The sequence below is a fragment of the Neurospora hispaniola genome (assembly GCF_033458365.1).
Source record: "Neurospora hispaniola strain FGSC 10403 chromosome Unknown B0T23scaffold_2, whole genome shotgun sequence".
In the NCBI taxonomy this organism is placed as follows: domain Eukaryota; kingdom Fungi; phylum Ascomycota; class Sordariomycetes; order Sordariales; family Sordariaceae; genus Neurospora; species Neurospora hispaniola.
This window is the reverse complement of record NW_026944407.1, coordinates 1,864,324-1,884,127: the sequence shown is the minus strand read 5'-3', so window position 1 is coordinate 1,884,127 and position 19,804 is coordinate 1,864,324. Positions and strand designations below refer to the sequence as shown.

The 19,804-nt window shown below is 53.0% G+C and overlaps 6 protein-coding genes across 6 annotated transcripts; 3 read left to right on the top strand and 3 right to left on the bottom strand.

Annotated features, from left to right (window-relative positions):
- Positions 1-415: 415 nt before the first annotated feature.
- B0T23DRAFT_393420 (uncharacterized protein) lies at positions 416-3,297 on the top strand (the record flags this gene model as incomplete). Its single annotated transcript, XM_062838074.1, has 2 exons — positions 416-1,243; positions 1,309-3,297. The coding sequence occupies 2 exons, from the start codon at positions 416-418 to the stop codon at positions 3,295-3,297; spliced, it is 2,817 nt and encodes a 938-aa protein (XP_062695392.1).
- A 1,270-nt stretch (positions 3,298-4,567) lies between these two features.
- Positions 4,568-5,942, bottom strand: B0T23DRAFT_402309 (kinase-like protein; the record flags this gene model as incomplete). The annotated part of the gene is made up of 3 exons (XM_062838657.1): positions 4,568-5,118; positions 5,188-5,752; positions 5,823-5,942. 3 exons carry the CDS (start codon positions 5,940-5,942, stop codon positions 4,568-4,570), a joined length of 1,236 nt encoding a protein of 411 aa, XP_062695391.1.
- A 2,099-nt stretch (positions 5,943-8,041) lies between these two features.
- Positions 8,042-11,231, bottom strand: B0T23DRAFT_76049 (uncharacterized protein). The gene is made up of 2 exons (XM_062841748.1): positions 10,579-11,231; positions 8,042-10,503 (listed from the first exon to the last, which is right to left on the bottom strand). The coding sequence occupies exons 1-2, from the start codon at positions 11,079-11,081 to the stop codon at positions 8,385-8,387; spliced, it is 2,622 nt and encodes an 873-aa protein (XP_062695390.1). The 5' UTR covers positions 11,082-11,231; the 3' UTR covers positions 8,042-8,384.
- Positions 11,232-13,478: 2,247 nt separating this feature from the next.
- On the bottom strand, positions 13,479-15,206 carry B0T23DRAFT_402306 (uncharacterized protein; the record flags this gene model as incomplete). The annotated part of the gene is made up of 4 exons (XM_062838656.1): positions 13,479-13,834; positions 13,903-14,299; positions 14,742-15,057; positions 15,136-15,206. The coding sequence occupies 4 exons, from the start codon at positions 15,204-15,206 to the stop codon at positions 13,479-13,481; spliced, it is 1,140 nt and encodes a 379-aa protein (XP_062695389.1).
- A 619-nt stretch (positions 15,207-15,825) lies between these two features.
- B0T23DRAFT_393416 (NADP-dependent oxidoreductase domain-containing protein) lies at positions 15,826-16,945 on the top strand (the record flags this gene model as incomplete). Its single annotated transcript, XM_062838073.1, has 3 exons — positions 15,826-15,877; positions 15,937-16,485; positions 16,557-16,945. The coding sequence occupies 3 exons, from the start codon at positions 15,826-15,828 to the stop codon at positions 16,943-16,945; spliced, it is 990 nt and encodes a 329-aa protein (XP_062695388.1).
- Positions 16,946-17,898: 953 nt separating this feature from the next.
- B0T23DRAFT_75987 (Shr3 amino acid permease chaperone) lies at positions 17,899-18,991 on the top strand. Its single transcript, XM_062841747.1, has 2 exons — positions 17,899-18,185; positions 18,284-18,991. The coding sequence occupies exons 1-2, from the start codon at positions 18,092-18,094 to the stop codon at positions 18,880-18,882; spliced, it is 693 nt and encodes a 230-aa protein (XP_062695387.1). The 5' UTR covers positions 17,899-18,091; the 3' UTR covers positions 18,883-18,991.
- Positions 18,992-19,804: the final 813 nt, after the last annotated feature.

The following is a 19,804-nucleotide window of genomic DNA, read 5'->3' as shown; positions in this document are numbered from 1 at the left end:
GCAACGGCTCGATTGCCTAAGACATCCCCCCTCGTCGAATCCCCGACAAGATATTCACCGACAGCAATTTCGCAACCTAGTCGACCACTAGGGGTTCAGAAGGAGGAAGAAGGAGCCGCATTGTTGGCCATGAGGAAGGCTCAACGGTGAAACGTGGTAAAAGAAGGGCGAAACCAGGCGTTCCCCGGGATTATCCAAGCAGGCGCAACACCAAGAGTGGAAGATATACGGACTCAGTAGTGCGTTTCGGTTACACTTGGCTTGTAACCAGATGGCTTGGGAGGGACCCCGATAACGCATACATATACCACCATTACCAACCCGATTATTCCGACTTCTCGACAGCGCTGACAACACTTCGCTTTCCGGGCTTTCGCAAACCAAAGGTGTTGTAAATCAAGGCGGCGCAGACGAGATGCCGAGCATATGGAAGTCGGGCTCAAACGCCGGCCGGGTCAAGGCTAGCAGCAAGTCCATCCGAGGGACCATATCGGGACCGATACCAATACCAAACGCCCTAGACGACGACAACGAATTCCCCATTCGATCTTTGGGCACAATCAGGTCCACAAATGCCGAAGACGAGTTTGGTGGTACCCAGAGACCAGGGACTGGCAGGATTGCAAGCCCAGCAGCATCAGCATCAGCAGCAGTTGAGGCGGCCGAAGGAGGAGCGCTGATGAAGGAACAGCTCTTTGACAATCGGCATCATGGTGAGAGTAGCGACAGCGACAGAGAGAGAAGCCCGGGTTCGAGGCAGGGCATCATCTCGGCAACTGCCGAGGTTTCAGGGGCGAATATGGGCGGGAATGAGGTTACTGAAGTAATCTCCCAAAGACCAAAAGCGCCATCAGACCCTCCACCACTGCTGCCACCTCATTCTGCCGGTGCTACATCGTCATCAACAGAAAGACAACGGACGCCGCAGAGAATCTCTCCGCCGCAAACGTCATCGCCACTGAGAACGACGCCGGTGAGGGTTAGGACGACACCGACAATGGGACGGATCACGAACCCCCCTCAGAGCACAGTTTTGCGATATTCGACCATTAGCGATACCCCGAGTGGGCAGACCAACAACAGCAAGGGACAACCACAAAGGAAGCAGTCCACGCTGCGCTCGGCACTGGGCAAATTATTTGGACGAGGAAAGAAGAAGAATGGGTTGGCGGCTGGAGAGCAGAGAAACCTCCCCAATTCCGGGCGCGAGTCTGTTCTTTTGGAGTCTTCTCAGCAGAAGAGTGTTAGTAACTTTCGTAGCATTCATTCTGGTGGCGCTAACAGACTGACTGACTGACTGTTGAACAGGACCCAAGTGCGCTTCATCGGATGACGGAAACGTCCCCCAAGCGATCTGCCTCGCTTCCCCTCAGTGAGCTTGACAGGCCACTGCGTTCGCATTCCATCGGGCCAGACGACATCCGGGCTATCGAAAGCGCTCGGAATTCACTCCAGGCTGATATTGGCGGGAACCCCGGATCTATCGCAAGGCGGCGCGCTGCAGCAGCAAATGCAAATGAGCGCCGGTTCCTGTATGTGCCGCGCTTTCCTGAAGCCGAAGCAGGTGCCGGCCTTTCGCCACGACCTGCCAGTAGCCACGGGCGTGGAAGTCGATTGTTTGCTGGAGCTCCACGCGGGGAACATGATGACCCAAGTGAAATCGGGCGCGCCATCACCAGCGATAGTGGTAGCCATGGCATGCGACGCCGATCACGGAGCCTTTCTGGACTGCCGGATATCTTGGTTGCGGGAATTGGGCGGGCGCCGGAGCGCCGCCGCAGCGACGAAATCCGATACTGGCGTGAGTCCTACAATGCGGGATTCCACTCGCCATTATCATCGGATGCGCACGTCAATGCCGATATTGACAACGACGGTGTAGCAGATCTCAGCGTTCCCACAAGCCCCGCAGTCGAAAAACCCCCGGATACGCCCCCGCAGCCGTTCAACTTTGGATCCATCTCGAAGCAGATGGTGGGAATGAAGATCACTCAAGTGGCAAGCATCGACACCCGTCTCGGAACCCTCGAGACGCGAACCGGAAAGTTGGAGCGGGTTGTCGACCAGCTCTGTCACGTAGTTCCCGGGTTCAGGGGCCCGCTCAGCGATATCTCGGCGGTTGGAGGAGGGAGGGGAACCGGAGGACCGGGAACCATCAGAACTGTCTCTGATGGCCGGCCTTCGTTCACATACACGGCTGCCTCGCCACCGCCCCCTCCCATTTTCCCCGTTCCACCACGTCAAGGACAGCAACCAGCTCATTCCCAGTCCGACATCAGCCGCTCTCCACGCGCCAGCAGCGAGCGACAGTCGATGGATTCAGACACACGCTCACAGATTTCGTTTGGCGAAGCTCAGACCTTCAATGGCTTTCTCCATCTGCCCTCTTCGTCAGCCACCCAGGCACACTCCTTAACCACCGCTACCACGCCCACCACGGCAGCGACTCTCAGCACCCCATCTCACCCGGAGCACCCCACTGACACAGACCGGGACCGACCAACTTCCAACTCCACCATCCGCGGCGTTGCCAGCATGCCTTCGATGCACGAACACACCACGACGGCCTCCATCAGTGAATACTCATCCACCAATGCCCACGATCCGACCTACTACAACCAGTATCACGCCCTCATCGGTCAGCTAGAAGCGGAGCGGCAGGCCCGCCAGGCGCTCGAGGGGCAGGTGAAGAAACTGTCAGACCGCTTGAACGCATTATCGAGTACCATGTATGCTTTAGTGAGGGATAGCGGGTCTTGGGGGGCACCTGATCCGTCCAGTCCCAGATCAGCTTTAGGTGGTGGTGGTGGAGGAGGAGGAGGAGGAGGAGGTAGAGGTAGAGGGTATCCACCGTCACACATCCCGAGTGTTTTCGACTATGATAATGACGATGACGATCACCATCCTCAGCAAGGAGACGACGAGGATGAGGAGGACGATATCGACGACAATGTTGGTCCTGTTCGACATGGACATCACAGTGTTGGAGTCGTGTCCAAGGCAAAACTGGCTTTGGTCGCGAAACCTACCTCTAGAGGTAGCGGCGGCGGCGGCGGTCGTGGTCAGGAAGACGCCGAGGCAGGAGACTTCCAAACGCCGAGAGAAGAGTTTCATACGCCGATGACGCCGACGTCTCTTTATACTTATGGAGCTTTCAGTCCTGATCATGAGCTTGAGAGCGTTGGCGACGAGACAGAGTCTGGCGGGGATTCCTCCGATACCAGGGCGGAGAAGAAGCAGAAGAAGGCAGCTCGGACATTGAGTTTGAGTCAATTGACGATGGGTAAGAGGATCTGAGAGAGCGGGTGTAACGAAGATGGGAGTTCACCAGCAGCAAGACCGTCTCCTGCCTCGTCAAATCCCTTGACGTCACGTACGTTACACCTTCACGACATGGCCGTCTTGGATGATCCTCAGTCACGGAACTCAAACAGACGACTCACTCGGCTCGGGCATCACGAATGGATCCAGTCAGTCAGTCAGCCATTGAGGGAGTCACTGCGCGGACTTTTGGACAGACAACAAACAAATACAAACACACATGACTGAGGAATGAGACGAAACCGTGTCACCTACCTACTCACCCTCTACATCTACCTACCTACCTCAACCTGCCGATGCACACCTTTCTCGTACCTACCTACCTACCCACCACCTTTCAAGCTTCTTGAACCCCTTTTATCCCAGGGCTATAATACGAAAGTCTTATGTTTCACCCCATGACGACCAGGTCGCCTTGTTTTATCAACAGCAACAACATTCATCTTGCGGCGCATCCAGCATGCGCACGCATGAACTTCTACGTTTATACCTTACCTCTCTTCAATATTTCAACCCCATACTCTATTTGTGCTCGACACTTTAACCTCCAGTTGATATTTTTTTGTCTCATTATTGGAGCGGCATAGCCTTGATTTTTTACGTCATTACGTGTACGATTATATTTTAGCAGTTACGGACACATCATGATGGATACCCTTTTTGTGGTAGTGATGTAGTTGGATACCGTTGCTTTCGATTGCAATTATTTCTTCTTTTGGCATATTGCATATATCGTTCTGGTGTTACTGGGAGTTTTTCTTCATGGAAATGGATCTCTTTTTTTGAAATTACAGCGCCTTGATTCAACCTCTCTTATCGTCCTCTATTGTAATATCTTTTTTTTTTCTTTTCTTCTTCTTTCGTTCCTGGCATCCTTAGCACTAAGCATTATCTCTTGGACGGGTTGACAAATCTGAATTTGATACGGCTTTGAACTTATACCCATTGTTTTCTTGGGGCTAGCGCTGCGTGAATGAAACATGACCATTGAAAATAAGCAGCTACTGTAGAAAGTGGGACACATGACAAAGCAGTGAACACAAAGAAAGACAGAAGGCAATGTAGTCAATGGGAATGGTATATCGTACAAGAAAACAACTGCCCTCAAGGCGTATATGTTCGACTTGACCCAAAATAACCCAACCCAAAACGCCGCTGTATAACCCGCCAAACCCAAGCGTAACACGTCTGTAACTTAGTCGACTTTCTCTCCCGTCTTCTCTTGTTCTCTAGGTACCATTGTCCTTCAAGCGGTATCTTCGGGCAACTCCTCCACCACCCTTTCTACCAGCTCGATCAGCTCATCGATATCTGGCCTCTCTGCGGGTTCGACCCTCAAACATCTCCTCACCACATCCCTTATCGGCTCGCTGATATAGTTCTCATCGTCCTTGTTGGTTGCCGTATTATCACCACCTGCACCTCCTCCCGCGCCCGCCTTGCCCTTGCCCTTGGTCTGTCCGGGACCCTCGTCAGGGAACCTCCAGTCGCCACTCAGTACGCAGATGCTCAAGCTGCCACCGGTCTCGTCACTGCGCATCTCAAAGGGCGACTTGCCGACCAAGCAGGCGTAGAGGGTACAGCCGAGCGACCAGATGTCCACCTTGGTATCGATGATGGTGCCGGTCTTGACATCGAAGAGTTCGGGGGCGCGATAAGGCATGGTGGAGTGTTCGGCTGCTATATCCTGGGTAGCTATGGCGAGGGAGCGAGATGTGATGGGAAGGGGAGAGACGGCGATGGAGCCGAGGTCCATGAGGATTGGGTCGCGGCCGGAGTCGGAGATCATAATGTTGCCTGTAGGACAAGTTAGAGTTAATAATGACATGGACGGACGTGTTGATAGGTGGTGTTAAAAACACGTACCAGGCTTGATATCCCTATGCGCGTAGCTCCTCGTCTCGCCTGACCCAGGCAAGCGTCTTTCCTCTTCGATCAGCGGCACTTGTTGCTCCGTCTCATCATCCTCATCCGCACCTCCCACCGCCGCCTGCATGGTCTTTGATTTTCTCTTTCCTGCTCCCGGCACTTCCATTGACTCCCCGCTTGTGTCCCCCGCTGCGCCACCTTTGTACTTGTGCATCCCCCTTAGCGCCTTGCACACTCCCAGGAAAAGCATCATGAGCCTCTTCTCCGGGAAGCGCGTATGGTTCACCAAGTTCGCATTGATCATATCCTGCAGGTTGCCGCGCCTGTAGTACGGCAACAGGACGTAGACGGTCTTGTCCTGCCCTTCGCTGCCGCGTTCCGTGGCAATGCTGTAGTCGACGTGGTGGATGATTCCAGGCGTGTTGCCGAAAAGCTTGTAGGCTTCTACTTCGTGCATGGCTTGGGCGACGGATTCTTGACCGAAGGGGCATCGGATCTTTTTTAGGGCGAGGAGCTCGCTTGTTGATGTGTCTTGGACAAGGTAGACGTAGGAGAAGCCGCCCTGGATGAGACTTGTGGTCAATACAGCTCAGAGCAAGAAGGGGAGGGCAACAGAGATGGGGAAACCGTACCTCGCCTAGTAAGCGCAAGATCTTGAAACTCCTATTGTTAATCTTGAGCGTGGGGGAGCCGGGAAAGCAGACCATGCAGTTGCCCAGCCAGTATATAAAGTCTGAAACTACTTGCGCCATGATGGGCTACTCGTGGGAATGGGCTATGTCTGGATTAAGGTGGTGATGCGTTGGCGGAACCGTTGTCGACTTTCTCGAACTGCTTTGCGAGTGACCGCCTGTATGATTCTGCGTGGTGACGGAGAGGGAGATGTGGGCGCGTTTAGCTTCGCAATGTCATCCGCTTAAGTTGTTTGGTCGCGCAACGCTCAGGTGAACTTGTTTGAGATCGAGTGGTCATGCACAATTGGCAGTCGACGTGGAAATGGTGCTTCCTCTGTGTGATGGCGACACTGCTTGATCGATGTTTGCGCCAAGTATCATGAAGAGGAAAGCCTCGATAGTTTGTCGCAGGTATGTTGTGTGTTCCGAGATGTTGGCTAGAGTTGAGACGTATGCGAATGTTAGATGCGATTGATGCTCAGGGAAGGTGCCTGTCAATCACAAAGCTAGGTACCACAGCTCTCACTAATTGAAGGTGGCCGGATCATAGCCCGCGATGTCCACTGCCAAGGATCCTGGGGCTGATTGGCCTATTAGTACCTATGGCTCCTGCGACTGCGGTTAAAGCCCGCCATTGTGAAGCTGAGGAATGTCTCCCAGCTTTCTGATATAGAGGAATGAACTCTATTGCAAGCCGCAGAGCTAGTAATTGCATCTTGAGAACTCGTTCTGAGACTTGAGATTTCTCCATTCTCAGTTCAACTTTTGAGCACAACCCTGAGTTAGTGAAGTTGCGTACTAACATATTCGAGGGTCTTTATAGGATTACTCCGACGAAACAGTCAGCTTCAGCGCCACAGCAACTGGACCCCCCCCCCTGGCCCTACGCTCTTCCGGGAGTCCCGGCACCGTAGCGTCCGAACCGCAGCGCCTCCACTCTCCAGGAACCTCAATGGTCCCAGAGCCCCGAGAGAGATGATAGGCTCTTATTTATCTAAATACATAGGTTCTTGTTGACGAGGGGATGTATTTGTGTTCTTCAAGAGAGTTATCCCCTTGCGATGCCTGTTGAAAACGGCAGGGAATTCGCAGACCACGATGGCATCATGTCGTCATTCTTATTGGGACTGAGACCCTACCACAACATACCCAACAAGGTACCCGCACAGCAGTTGTTTTGATTTCTCCTTCTCAGTCTGACTGACTTTAACTGCTCAACATCCACTCATCGAGGTACTGCTGGCCGGGAATGAGTAGCTCTTGGCTTGTCTCTTTGAAGAGAGACACTGAGATGGGTCCGCTCGTCGATCCGTTGTGACTCAGCACGCTTCAAATATCTCCGGTCATTCAACGACAGCAACTTCCGCGAAGACATATGTATAGTTCTCTGCCTTCATCTTATTCTTTGCCTTAACCTTAGCTGTCAGTCCACATGCTTTCTTCGAGGCCTCATATACCCTGGCGGTCAATATCAACATTCTTCTTGTTTTTACCTTGATGTAAATTTTCGCAAGTGACACTCTCGCTATCGGACGGATCAACTCCTAGATGAGTGTGATAGATGTGGACTGATGGATGTCTCCTTTCGCCAGATCTGATAGGTGCACTTCACACTCGATATACGTACTGTGACGGATTCCTTAACCTCTCTTTATATGTCTTTAGAGACTTTTCAGAGTTTTCTCAAGGTATTACCATCCTCCCTTTTCACCATACTCTTGCTCTTACCAACGGGTTATCGTGTAATCTCCCCGGGTATGATTACTTCACTACCAAAGACAGTACAGCTAGGATCACGGAACAACCACAACGAAGGAATTCTTTCGAACCTTGAACTTACAGCCAACGAACACAGAAAGGAACATTCCGCAAATCATCGTTCATGATGCTCAGTACTGCATAATACACCAGGCTACAATACACGCTCCCGCCCGCTCACTGCCTCCGACTTATGAGTTCTGCTCTCGCATACCACATACCAAAGCCAACGCGACCCAACCTGTTCTCCCTCCCATGTGATGATCCATTACCATGCCTTAATGCACTAATCTAGCCTTTCCGTTCCATCTCATCTTAGCCTATCCCGTCCTAACCCTAACCCTTCCCTTCCCTTTCAAATTTGCGTAGTGGTTTGGTTCCACTGCAGACAAATTCATTCCAGAAACCGTGTCTGGTATTTGTCGTTTTGTGTTTAACTTGCTTGAAGATGATTGATGGTGAGAACGATGTTGATAAAGTTCGGTAAGGATGGATATCGATCGATGGTGGGAAAGGTACAAAGAGTACGGATGCGTGGTTTTCAGTGTGCAGCGTCAATGAGAAAGAATGAGGAATGGTAGAGGGGTAGGCAACATAGATAGGTAGATAGGCAGATAGGTACGCCAAGCATCAGTTCATACGAGATGTTACCATCCATCGCTACACCTTCTCGCTCCTCTTCCAAGCTGTCGTCGTCGGCGGCGGCATCTTCCCCATCATCATCTTATTATCGTCAAAAGCCTTGCTTAATCCAACAGTCCCCTAAAACTCGTCTTCAAAGGGGCAGTCAACGCTATCGTGACCGTCACGCTCGCACAAGGCACACCACTTGGACGCATCCACGACTCCACTCTCCTTGCCGGCTACGGGACCCGACTCCATCAGGTTGGGCAGGGGCGCTGCCTTCGCAACAGTGACAGATGGCACGATGGGATCCGTGGGGATAGGCTCCAAGGGAGTAGTAGACCGGGAAGTGGGCTCGGCGGCGGCAGGCTGAGGAGTCAGTGGCTGCGTCCTGGCCCTGGTAGGGGAAAGGGGCGCCGGCTTGATGTCGTCGTCCTTGGTGGAAATAGCCATAGAGCCGACGGCGCTGACAATATCGTCCTTGTCCTCGTCCGCCTCCTCGTCATCGTCCTCGAGGTCGGAGGCAAGAGACTGCGACTTGCTCTGTTGCTGCTTGTGGGTGGCGTTCTCGGTCGCGTTGGCAGAACCGAACATGTTGGTGCAGCTAAGGATGTCGTGGCCAGAAGTGTCACAGAGCTCGCACCAGAGAGCGCCGTTGTCGGTTGCGGCGCTGTAGGAGTCACTTTCGGGCATCGCCTCGAGAGTTGATCCCCGGCTCCTGAGGGCCTTGTCCGTAGTCTGGGGAACAGGTACCACAATGCTTCGTGACTCACGCTGCGAGCTGCGCTCATTGTTGCTGCCGACCGTCATGGTGCTTGAACGATGGTTCGACTCGCTTACAGCGTTGCCTCTCCGCAGCATCTCAATCTCACGCTCAAGCTCCTCCTCGCGACTGGCCTTGCTGTCGAGCATGGCATGAAGCTCCGCGACCTCGCGCTCGAGCTTCTCACGAGCGAGGCGATCCTCGATAGATTCGCCGGTCTTGGCGGTTGGCGTCATGGCATCATCATCATCATCATCATCACCGGGAGCAGAATCTCTGCTGAGTGAATGAATGATAGCCTTAAGGCCTCTGATCTCGTCCTCCTTCTGTTCAAGTTCCTTGGCAAGAGGGCCGCTGTCTGGGGAGCCATTGGCGCCATTGATAGCGGCCTGCGCCTTCTCCCTTTCCCGGCGGAGCTCGGTACGCGTTCTTTCTACCTCTCCACGGAGGAATTCAACCTCACCCCGGGCCTCTGCTTCCCCTCTACGGGCATCTTCGAGGCCCTCCTCCAGCTCCTGAACCAACTCTTCCAGTTGCTTAAGCTGTATAGCAACGGCATCTACATCTTCGGTTCGTTCCCTCAGCTCCTGATTCTCCTGCATAAGTTCCTCGATCTTCTTCTCGTAGATCCTTTCGGTTTCTGAACTCGCCAGCTCCAGGGTATCGATAGTGCTCCGGAAGTCGGCCCGGTGTGCGTCGAACTCGGCAGTCAGCAGGGCAATCTTGTCGTTCTTTTCCTGCAATAATGCTCGAAGCTGAGCAACATCCTTATCTTCGAACTCTTCGTGTCGTGATCGATCGCGCAACGAGCCTTCCGAGCTCTCGATGAGAGCCTGAAGCTCGGTAAGACTGCTTTCCATCTCGACCAGTGTTGCTGCCTGGTCCCTCAGTTGCCTCTCGCGGTCTTCAAGCTGAGTTCTGAGTTTCTCTAGCTCCTCTTCGTGGGCATTACCAAGGCGCGAGGCTGCCCGCGAGGGGGCGCGGAACCTCATTCCTGGGATAGACCCGGCAGTGACACCTCCGTTGTTGTGTCCGCTGACAGAAGCAGCATCTTCATCGTCAAAGTTTGGCTGGTGAGCATTGCCAAGGGAGGAGATACTACGAGGTCCGACACTACCTTTCCTCGTATGTGAGGGCAGTCGCTTGCCCGTGTCTCCAGGCACTCCGCGAACGCTCTGAGAAAACTTGTTAGGCTGTGGACTGGGGAATCGTCCTGGAGGGCCTGGTGTGGCAAGCGAAGTGCGCGATCCGGGGGTCATTTGCAGTCGCCTCATGGGCGACTCCGGACGGACAGCACCGGGCCCGACAGATTGGCTGAATTTTCGTATAGAGGGGGTAGCCGGCGCACGGCCTCCGAGCTTCAACGCGGGTCCGGGTGGGACAAGATCGGTGGGCGTGCGAGGGAGGGAGCCGCTGCCGGCATCCCGCTTGACGGCCTTGGATAGGGGGAGGAAAATACCAGCCCCAGGCAGGCTGGTGTTGAAGTAGGAGACACTGGCAAAGATTTGCGTATTAGCTCGAGTCCAGGCCCCCTTCCAGAATAAGCATTTTGGAGAATTGTCCGCTTACCCATCGACATCACCGCTGTTCTTTCCGCGAGAGGCAAACTCGCGGTGAAGTTCGACTCCGGCAAAGATACCCTTGCGCCCATCGACTGAACCGATGAAGCGAACAGTACCGGTCATGTTGCCGGGGACCTCGACCATGTCACCAATAGCAATCTCGTCGCCGGTGCTCATGGTGCCGGGGTTGATAGAAAGAGGCATCGCGTCGTTGTCGGTGGTGTTTAGGACGGAATGAAGAGCGTAGGCTTCGGTATCATCGGGGATGGTGGCCAGAGAGTTTTGCGTGAGGGCGGCGTAGGAAGCCTTGCGCGACAGCGCCGGCGGGACAAGGCGCGATGATGACAGAGACGGAGACTGGGACGAGTAGAGCTGGTTGAGATTCGGGGTTGATGCTGTAGCTATGCCGCTGAGGCCTCGGCCGGTGCGTGCTGGTTTCGAGAGTCCGAGTCTAGGTTTGGGAGTGGTCGTGTAGGTGGTGGAAGTTGCTGTGGTGGTGGTGGAGGTCATCTTGGACCGGCTTTGTGGCGGCCACCGACCTGCAAAGGCGGTCGAAGTCGGCCTGTCTGGTACAGTACTTCGGCTAGGGGTAGGGGATAGACTAGCAGGACTAGTCGACTAGTAGATGCCGACCGAAGGCCAGTCACCAAACAGTGTGCGTCTGGCGGGAGATGAACAAGGTTCAGGTCAGAAGTGAGGTGAGTCCCGCTCTTGTTTACACACCCCACCTGAGCCCACCTCTCGGAAGCTCCTGCTGAGCGATCGCCCCTGACCGCCCGGTGCTCGTGCTTGCAGTGCACAGGACGGTTCGATGCGTGCACGGGGTGTGTGGCTCGCTAACAGCGCCTGCCTTGGCTGTGTGACCCGCGTCTGCGGTACCCGTCCACTAAAAAGTAGCGAGATGGAGCCTCTTGTCCAGGGGGTGAGTGCGCCTGCCGTGCGGACAGTGGAGAGAATCCCACCTAGCTAGGTAGGTAGGTAGGTATGTACCTCGGTGACTGCGTCTGCTGCTCGAGACGGTGAGATGCACGAGCGGGACGGGACCGTCTGGCAGTGAGCGGTAGTAGTGTAGGTAAGTAGAAAGCTTGTGGAAGAGACCGACGGGTGATCTCTCGGTAGTTTTGTTTGAGACCGAGACAATGTGAATCGCCTGTAGTAGCGTAGCCGCCTTATAGCTTCCGTATGCTTCTTTTATTCTTTCTTAGCACCGCTTTGTATGAAAGGCTCCCTCGGCCCTGAATCTGTTTTCGTCAACGCGCCGGCTTCCTCTCATGCGTTGACGTCGCTTTTGGATGATGATAGGCTATCAATCCTGGACCCTCAGAAGAAGGTGGAGGGAGAAAGGATCGATGTCTTCCCCCACTATGAGCAAGAAGGTTTAATTTACGGATCCGCGGGGGAGGGACAGACTTCCTATGATCATCTCCAAAGACTTGTCAACCATCAAAGAAATAATTTCAAATCGAAATTTGATCCAGGATAAGACGGGTATGGTCCCGCGGCTAGAAGCGAGAAGTCCCGACCTGGAAAGGGGTGAAAGCTGATGGTATGCCATGGCGCACACGTACCTGCCGATCGTGAATTGTTGTGAACCCGTGAACTGAATGGAAGAAGAAAGAAGCACAATTGGTGAATTGAATTGTTGATAATGCGACGCCGCCCGCCGTTGAGGCCAAATGACCGATGAGAAAGAGAAGGAATGGAAGAAGGATAACAACTGATCAGTATCATGGATTTCCTTCCCATTATCAAGTAATCCTTACCAGTCCAACAAACAAGGATGTTGCACAGTAATGGGACCGAACATGACAGGGAAGCAATATCACAACACTATGGGCAACGTTGGCCAGAAGGAACCTCAGATATCGTGTCAATGCAGCTGCAAGAGAAACCAAGTACCTATGTACACTACATACTAGACATAACGTACCGTCCCGACGCCTGTTTTTGTCTGGCCAGCGGCTTGCCGCATCTCATCTAACCATGCAAACCAAACAGGTACGACAGGTTCGTTGATGTCGACGGCAGGTCACCGGTCAGGCGTCATTGTCAATGTCACTGGGCTGTTAACTCCCTTTGAGGCTTGCTTCTCCTGCAAGAGCGGATAATGCCTACCTAGGAAAAAACTGCCCCAGGGGCAATGTCCTGTCAACCCATCCGTTCACTGCCCCTGGACGTAAACAAAGCCATTGGTTGTCGGTTTGGAGGGCCGTCAAGAGGCAAAGCCCATCCATCTTCCAGTAAAATTCACGACATGTTTCCTCTCACGACGAAGGGGAAAGATTCATGTCAAGATGCATCCCTCCTTTTCCATCACTGGAGAGAAAGCAGTTTTCATTGGGCATTGTAGCACCTTCAGCTACCAAGAGATATTCAGTTCTTTGGTTGAAATATGTACATCCTGGTTGAAGATCGACACCAGTCCGGCCCGGTCTGCAAACTGGACGATGCCTGAACGTGCTTCCCCTGGCGCCCTGGCAGCAGCCCCCACTCAACACGTTTTCAGCGGAGCACATCAGGGAATTCTCCCATGCTATCACGGGAGAGTCGGAGAGCCCAAGAGAAGGACTCTCCGGAGGCCATCGATGCTTTCCCGTTGGTTGGATAGGAAAAAGAGCCGAGGTGCATCTGATCATTTGTGTCCAGGTAATATTATTATTTTTCGTTAATCTTTCTGTCTTTGGTTCACCCAGAGAAAGGCGAACCGTGTTGTCGCCATGTTTTTGAGCCCCGGCCTACAACTTTAGCGGCTTGAATGATGCGGCTGTCGTTAGCGGCGTCACCTCGCCATTCGGTTACGGTGTTGCATCGCTGACAGCATTGGCAAATGTCCGGTTCAGGGGTCACAGATATCGTATGTAACGGGCCTAGTTTGCCTGTAGCAGAGGCTCTCTCACCTTACGCTTCCTACCCTCGTGCGTCCACGGCACTCTGTACCGCGAGCACCACTATCAATGATGCTACTATCACCGCCAAGGCAATGAATGATAGCAGCATAATCGTCCCTCTGCTGGCTGGGAACTTGCCCTTTATCACCCAGTGTTGTCCCACCAGGTAGCGCTTATATCCAAGAAACAGCGTCAAGATACTAATACCCAAAAACGTTGCGCCAAGCGGCTTTCCCAGGTGCCTTAGTGTTTCCGAATGGTGAGTATCGTCGTTGCCGTCCGATAACGATGTGTTGAGACGGAAGAGTTGAGTGACGGCAATGCCTATCGATGCAAACGCTAATGAGGTTCGTAGCCATGCGAGAAACGTTCGTTCTGTAGACGCAAAAAGTCAGCCTGCTGCGCTGCAATATAAAGGATGGCATTTGGTTGCCTAGACTCACCCAAAGCAAGATGGTCACGAGCGACGCTACCCTTATTTTCTAACTCAATGCTCTGAAAATACTCCAGCCTTTTCTTCCATTTGCTCACTTTATGGTGCTCGGTCGACCCATTCCCAGTTTCACCCTCGTGATTTGAATACGTCAATGACGTTTGTGCCCCCGGACTATGGGCGGCGGATTGGCTTGCTGTCTGTCTTTGGCGCGCCGACGAGTTGGATGTAGGTGTTTGTACCATACTTTGGTAATTGAGCGGTTGGCTTGTTACGATGCCTTGTTGTGTATCTTCGCCAACTCCGGTGGTCTCAGTGGTACGAGGCGACAGGAGAGGTGATAGCAGAGGCTGTTGCTGTAGACCAGGATTGGCAGTGTCGAGCGCTTCGGCCCTCTGGCGGGCAGCCTGAATGCGATCACAAATGTTAGTCACCGCATCAGTCTTCCCGCTAAGATCACTGGCCGCTTCTTGTTGTCTCCCGGGTGGAAAACGCTCGAGCCCGGCATCGATGAAGGGACGGACGGGCTACGAACAGTACGACTAAGCATGTCTTCGGGCAAGAATGCCAGCAACTGCGCCGAGTATAGTAACGCCGGTATAATTCGAGAGAAACAGTGCAGTCTCGATGAGCTGGACGACTGAATGTCCGGAATCGCAATGTCGAAAAGGGCGTGTTCAATGGTTGAGACAACTTTGAAGCTTGCAACTTTCGCCAACAGCCCGGTGAGAGCCTCTCAAGGAGTCTGGCTCGTCTGGGTCCCCAGCTTGGATTCTTGGCATCTGGATCCAGCCACCGATATGTGTCCCGGTCACTGTTGATTGCAGGCGTTTGGGATGTGTCACTGACCTTGAGAATTTCATCGAGACGTTCTTGGGTTGACGTTCGTCGCGGAGCCCGAAAAGTTTTAGAGCCGTGGCGGACCAGATATGGCTCTGGTTCGGTACTCTCAGAAGGCACCTTGGTTGTGGAAGGAGAGGCGTGGAGGGCTGGCGCTGACCTTGAGGTCGCAAGCCGCTGGTTGTCGTCGGCCATACCACAATTGCACGTGAAGTACGTGGTCTTACGCGATTGCACGAGCAAATGTGCGGATTTCAACACGACAATGAGACGTCGGACGATGGTGTCAACGGGGCCAAGGATTGCGATCTGACTGAAGATTGTTCTATGGGAATTTGGCCGAAAGCGCACAGATTGCGGCGAAGACGTTCACTTGATTTGCGACTCGAGGAATGGCACGAACGCATGTGGGCCAAGATACATTGGTCCAGGGAACTTGAGCTGCACAAACCAGGAAAGGATTGTTGGCGTCATCCTGCACTCGGCCTTGTCCGGGTCCCCGCAGGAACTGTACCCTTCAGTGGATCCCGGTCACGCATCGACGTTCGTCTCGGCCCGGAATGGCAGCTTTCCCCGTTGATTTTCGGGTTATTTAAGTCGTTATCTCCTTCAAAGATCGTAGCATCCTTTAAATTGTTGACGCAAGGACAAAAGTCACAAAAGTATATCCGCCCGAGGGAAGGGTTGCAGAAAGCCTGAGCTGTGCGCTTGGCCACCACCTGCGATTATGACTGGGAAGTTCCGGGCTGTTTTTCAACACCTCACGTAGCTACCTCTACCTGAAGATCCAGCCCAGAGGTTATAATTCATCCATCACCCCTGCTGATGTTTGTACTATGGTACACACCTTGGGACTTGATCCGGGCGTGCCGGGACAGGGACTGTGCTGCCCGCCCGCTTCCGCTTCTACTTACCCCACTTCCCCGCCCATTGCCCGGGTCCGGGGGACCCACATCTTACGTGGGCCGGCAAAGTGACATCGGGGCGGCCGCCGACTTGGCGTATCAGTCAACGCATAACTAGCTTGACCATATCCATTTTCCCTTCTTCATTTTCCCATTAGGCTCCATCATACTTACCTGTAACAGGAAACATGGTGACCATTCAAGGAAAGAAAGTTGGCAATATAGGCTTTGGCCTGATGGGTATGAAGTCCAGAGCAACCAATCTCCGCGGGCAATAACATGCTGACAAGAATCATCAGGCCTGACATGGCGAGCATCTAAGCTATCGGACGAGGAAATCTTTGCCGTCATCAAGGCCGCTCTCGATGCCGGCTGCAACTACTTCAACGGCGGCGAGTTCTACGGCCCTCCAGACCACAACTCGCTTACCGTGCTCAAGCGTTACTGCAACAAATATCCAGAGGATGTAGACAAGATCCTCCTCAACGTCAAGGGCTGCATGCTTCCGGGCTTGCTGGCGGACTCCTCGCCTGAAGGTGTTCGGGCCAGTATTGAGAACTCGGTCCGCCTGATCGGGGGCAAGGGAAGGATCGATCAATTTGAGGCGGCCCGAAAAGACCCCAAGGTGGACATTGAAGTGACCATGAAGGCCATGGACGAGCACATTCAGGCCGGGGATATCGGGGGCATCGCGCTGAGCGAGGTCAGCGCCCAAACGATCCGTCGAGCTGCAAAGGTGGCCAAGATCACAGCCGTTGAGGTGGAGCTGTCCATCTGGAATACTGAGCCTCTCGAGAACGGCGTGCTTGAGGCTTGCGCTGAGCTTAATATTCCTGTTCTTGCATACAGTATGTCCCTTTTATGAATGCTTTGTGCTGCTTTTCCGCCCGTTCGCGAAACTGACACAGACTTCCCACAGGCCCACTTGGCAAGGGCTTCTTGACCGGGCAAGTTAAGTCCTTTGACGATATCCCCGAGGGAGACTTCCGGAGGATGTTGCCTCGATTCCAGCCTGAAGTTTTTGAGACAAATCTTCGACTCGTTCGGAAGGTAGAGGAACTCGCGGCGAGAAGAGGATGTACACCAGCTCAATTCGCCATCAACTGGATATTGGCCCTTTCTAAACGGCCTGGGATGCCGACGATCATCCCCATCCCTGGTGCCTCATCGCCGGAGCGCGTTCGCGAGAATGCTGTGGAGAGAGAGCTGACGGAGGAGGATATGGCTGATGTGGAAAGGATCTTTAAGGAATTCGCTCCGGTAGGCGACAGATACCACAAGCACGGCATGGAGCTCCTCGACAGATGAACTCTCGAGATGTCCCTGGAGGTAGGTATTATGGAGCGTTTGATCTACGGATCTTGTGGAGGACTGTTCACGACAGTGGAAGATGGGATGAAGAACCTAGTACAAACAAAGTACCTACAAGAGACTGCCCATGGATCCTCACACCGGTGCTTGTGTGCCTGGGCCTGTGCGGTTATCAAGGGCTCTCGGGCGCCCGGGGACATCCCATGAGATGGTGCCTGCAGGAGGTGGCCTCGTCTTGATCCTGGCGCAACCAGATGGAAACGCTAGAGGTAGGTTCTTCCATCTATTCTCGGTAACAAAGCCAACTCACATCCAGCGCCCTGCAATAGACCTCTCGTGTTGGTAGCGCTATCGCATGACGTTGCGACATGCCACTGTGGTAACTGTGACACTATGTCTGCAAGATGTGATTACCACGGTCGTTTCTCTCACTTCTTGCTTCCTCTACATCGATGCAATGCGAGTTTGTTCGCCAACTCCAGCCGGTGTTCCTGGCAATGCTGGACGAAATCGATGTCAAATTCTCCCGAATTTGGTAAGGATAAAATAAAGGGATAGGCACGATTCAAAAAGCCATCAAAAAGGTTTAACATGACATATCAAGGGTTGGGAATAGCATATTCAACCTCGAGGTAAGATCACCTCTGATAATGGAACGAAACGACACAATCAGCGCCTAGAGCAGCTGACCCGAAGCCTCGAGCTACAAGTAGGTAACCAACAAACCAGTACCATATTGGACTGTGCTTGTACGGTTCAATCCGCGAAAAGAACGACCACAGAGGATGATGACTCGGATCGGGTTCCTTCATGAAGTGGTTGAAATAAGCAGTGACCCCGCTGTCTGTCATTCGTCCGGTGCGGCTGCCCCTAACTGTCAGTGCCGTTCGTTAGTGGCAAGAACCCAGCAAGGCCTTATCTACCTAGGCTCAAAATACGTAAAAAGAAGCGTTGCGCGTTCCCAACTTTTTGCGCTCGGCTTGGGAAGGACAGCTACAACGTCTCCAACCCGTTCAAAAGCCAACACCTCCCTCGTCATATAGCATCTCTGAGCATCCGATTGTCTCTCTCATCATTCCTTCCATCCTTGCTTTATCACCCTACCGATAAAGCCACCGTCCGAGTTCACGAGAATCAGCTACAATGTCGGAGAGTCACTGGGTAGACTGGAACAAAAACACGCAGTCCAAGGACTATCGTGGTTCTGGTTCCTTCTCAACCTTCATTATCATCGGTCGTACGTTTGTCAATTTTCTCTGCTTGCTTCCAACTTGCTGTCCCTCTCCCCTCCATGCTCGTCACGGTTTACGCTAACATTGGCATACAACTGAACAGCCGTCTGTTTCTTCCTTGGCATACTCTTCGCGCAGTTTCCCTATGACTTCCCGTTGCTCTGGACCTCGGAGCCCGTTCAGGCCACGTACTACGACTTCCTCGAGACGCACGTCAAATTCCTCCACGCCTCGCCTCTCATCATCTCGCGCATCCTCAACATTGTCATCTTCGTTGGCCTCCTCGGATTTTTCATGAAGCTCTTCCGACCGGCCGAATCCAACGTGTTGTTCGACGGCGCGTCGCTCATTCTGTACGTCATCGGAGTGGGCGTCTACTCCAGCAACATCGTCAAGGGAATGCGCACCATCACTGCTGGCATCTGGGACATGGAAGACTTTGCTGGCATCAAGCACGACGGCCCCGTCTCGGGCGAGGTCATTCTCGGCAGGGAGGATACTATGAAGGTGCTCAGCGCTAGCAACACCATTTTAGCCATGGTGCTGGTAGGAGTCCTGGTCTTGCAGGCTGGCCAATGGTACGCCGAGTCTAAGGAGAAGGACGACTTTGCCAAGGGCGATAAGAAGGATAAGAAGAATGATGGCCAGCAGCAACAGCAGCAGCAGCAGCCCCAGCCAGTGGAAGACAAGAAGTCGCAGTAGAAGCGTTTCTTCATCAAGTTTGTAGGTTTGTTTTGGGCGCCAAGTGGTGAAAGGGTGTTCATCGGTGCCGTCGGAAAGCTCCGAAGGCTCAAATCAGTGTACGGGGGTGGAAGGCATTTCAAGATGCCGAGGGGAAGAACGATCAAGATACTGGGGTCCAAAGCAATCAATAACTCGAAATTGTCACATATACTTGACACTGGATAAGAGGTCCGGTTTATTGTGCCTGTGATTCATAAAGACGCAATCCACATGGATGAAATTGGAATAGGATGAAATTCAAGAAAAGCCCGAGCCTGTTCGAGCACAGCTTTCGACGTGTTTCTGCAGTCACCCGATAGCTCCATCTCGCCAGTAAAATTGGAATTGGTTGTTTAGACATACTTGGGGCTTCAACATCACCGACAACTACTTCGTCAATGGAAGTCTCTTTACGAGAGATTACCGAAGTGGGCGAGGATGATGCTTCAGTACGTCAACGGCAAGTCTTCCAGGACGGCCAAAACAAGAGCAAGGCCTGCCAGGCGGGAGCGACACTAGAACATCCAATCGCAAAAAGAGGATCAGACGGTTATTAAGTGCAGCAAAGTGTCTGAAAGGAGGAAAGGCCCCTTGGCCTGGTGTTCTGACGAAGCATGACCTCTAAGTAATTGGAATTAGATCAGGGTGCCGTCTTGAGACAAATATATAGCGTTCAATCCTCTATGCTAGCAAGGTAGTAAAACTCTCAGCCTCTAAAAGAAATCGTTCATCAATTTTCCTTTTCGCTATACCACTGCAAGTTGTTCGAGTCGACAATGTGCCAAATTCCTACACATACTGACAAGTACTTGACAGCCATATTATGGGGGCCAACGAATTTCACGCTTACGAGACACAATTGCAAGGAAAAGATAACTTCAATGTGAACGTAAAATGTTCA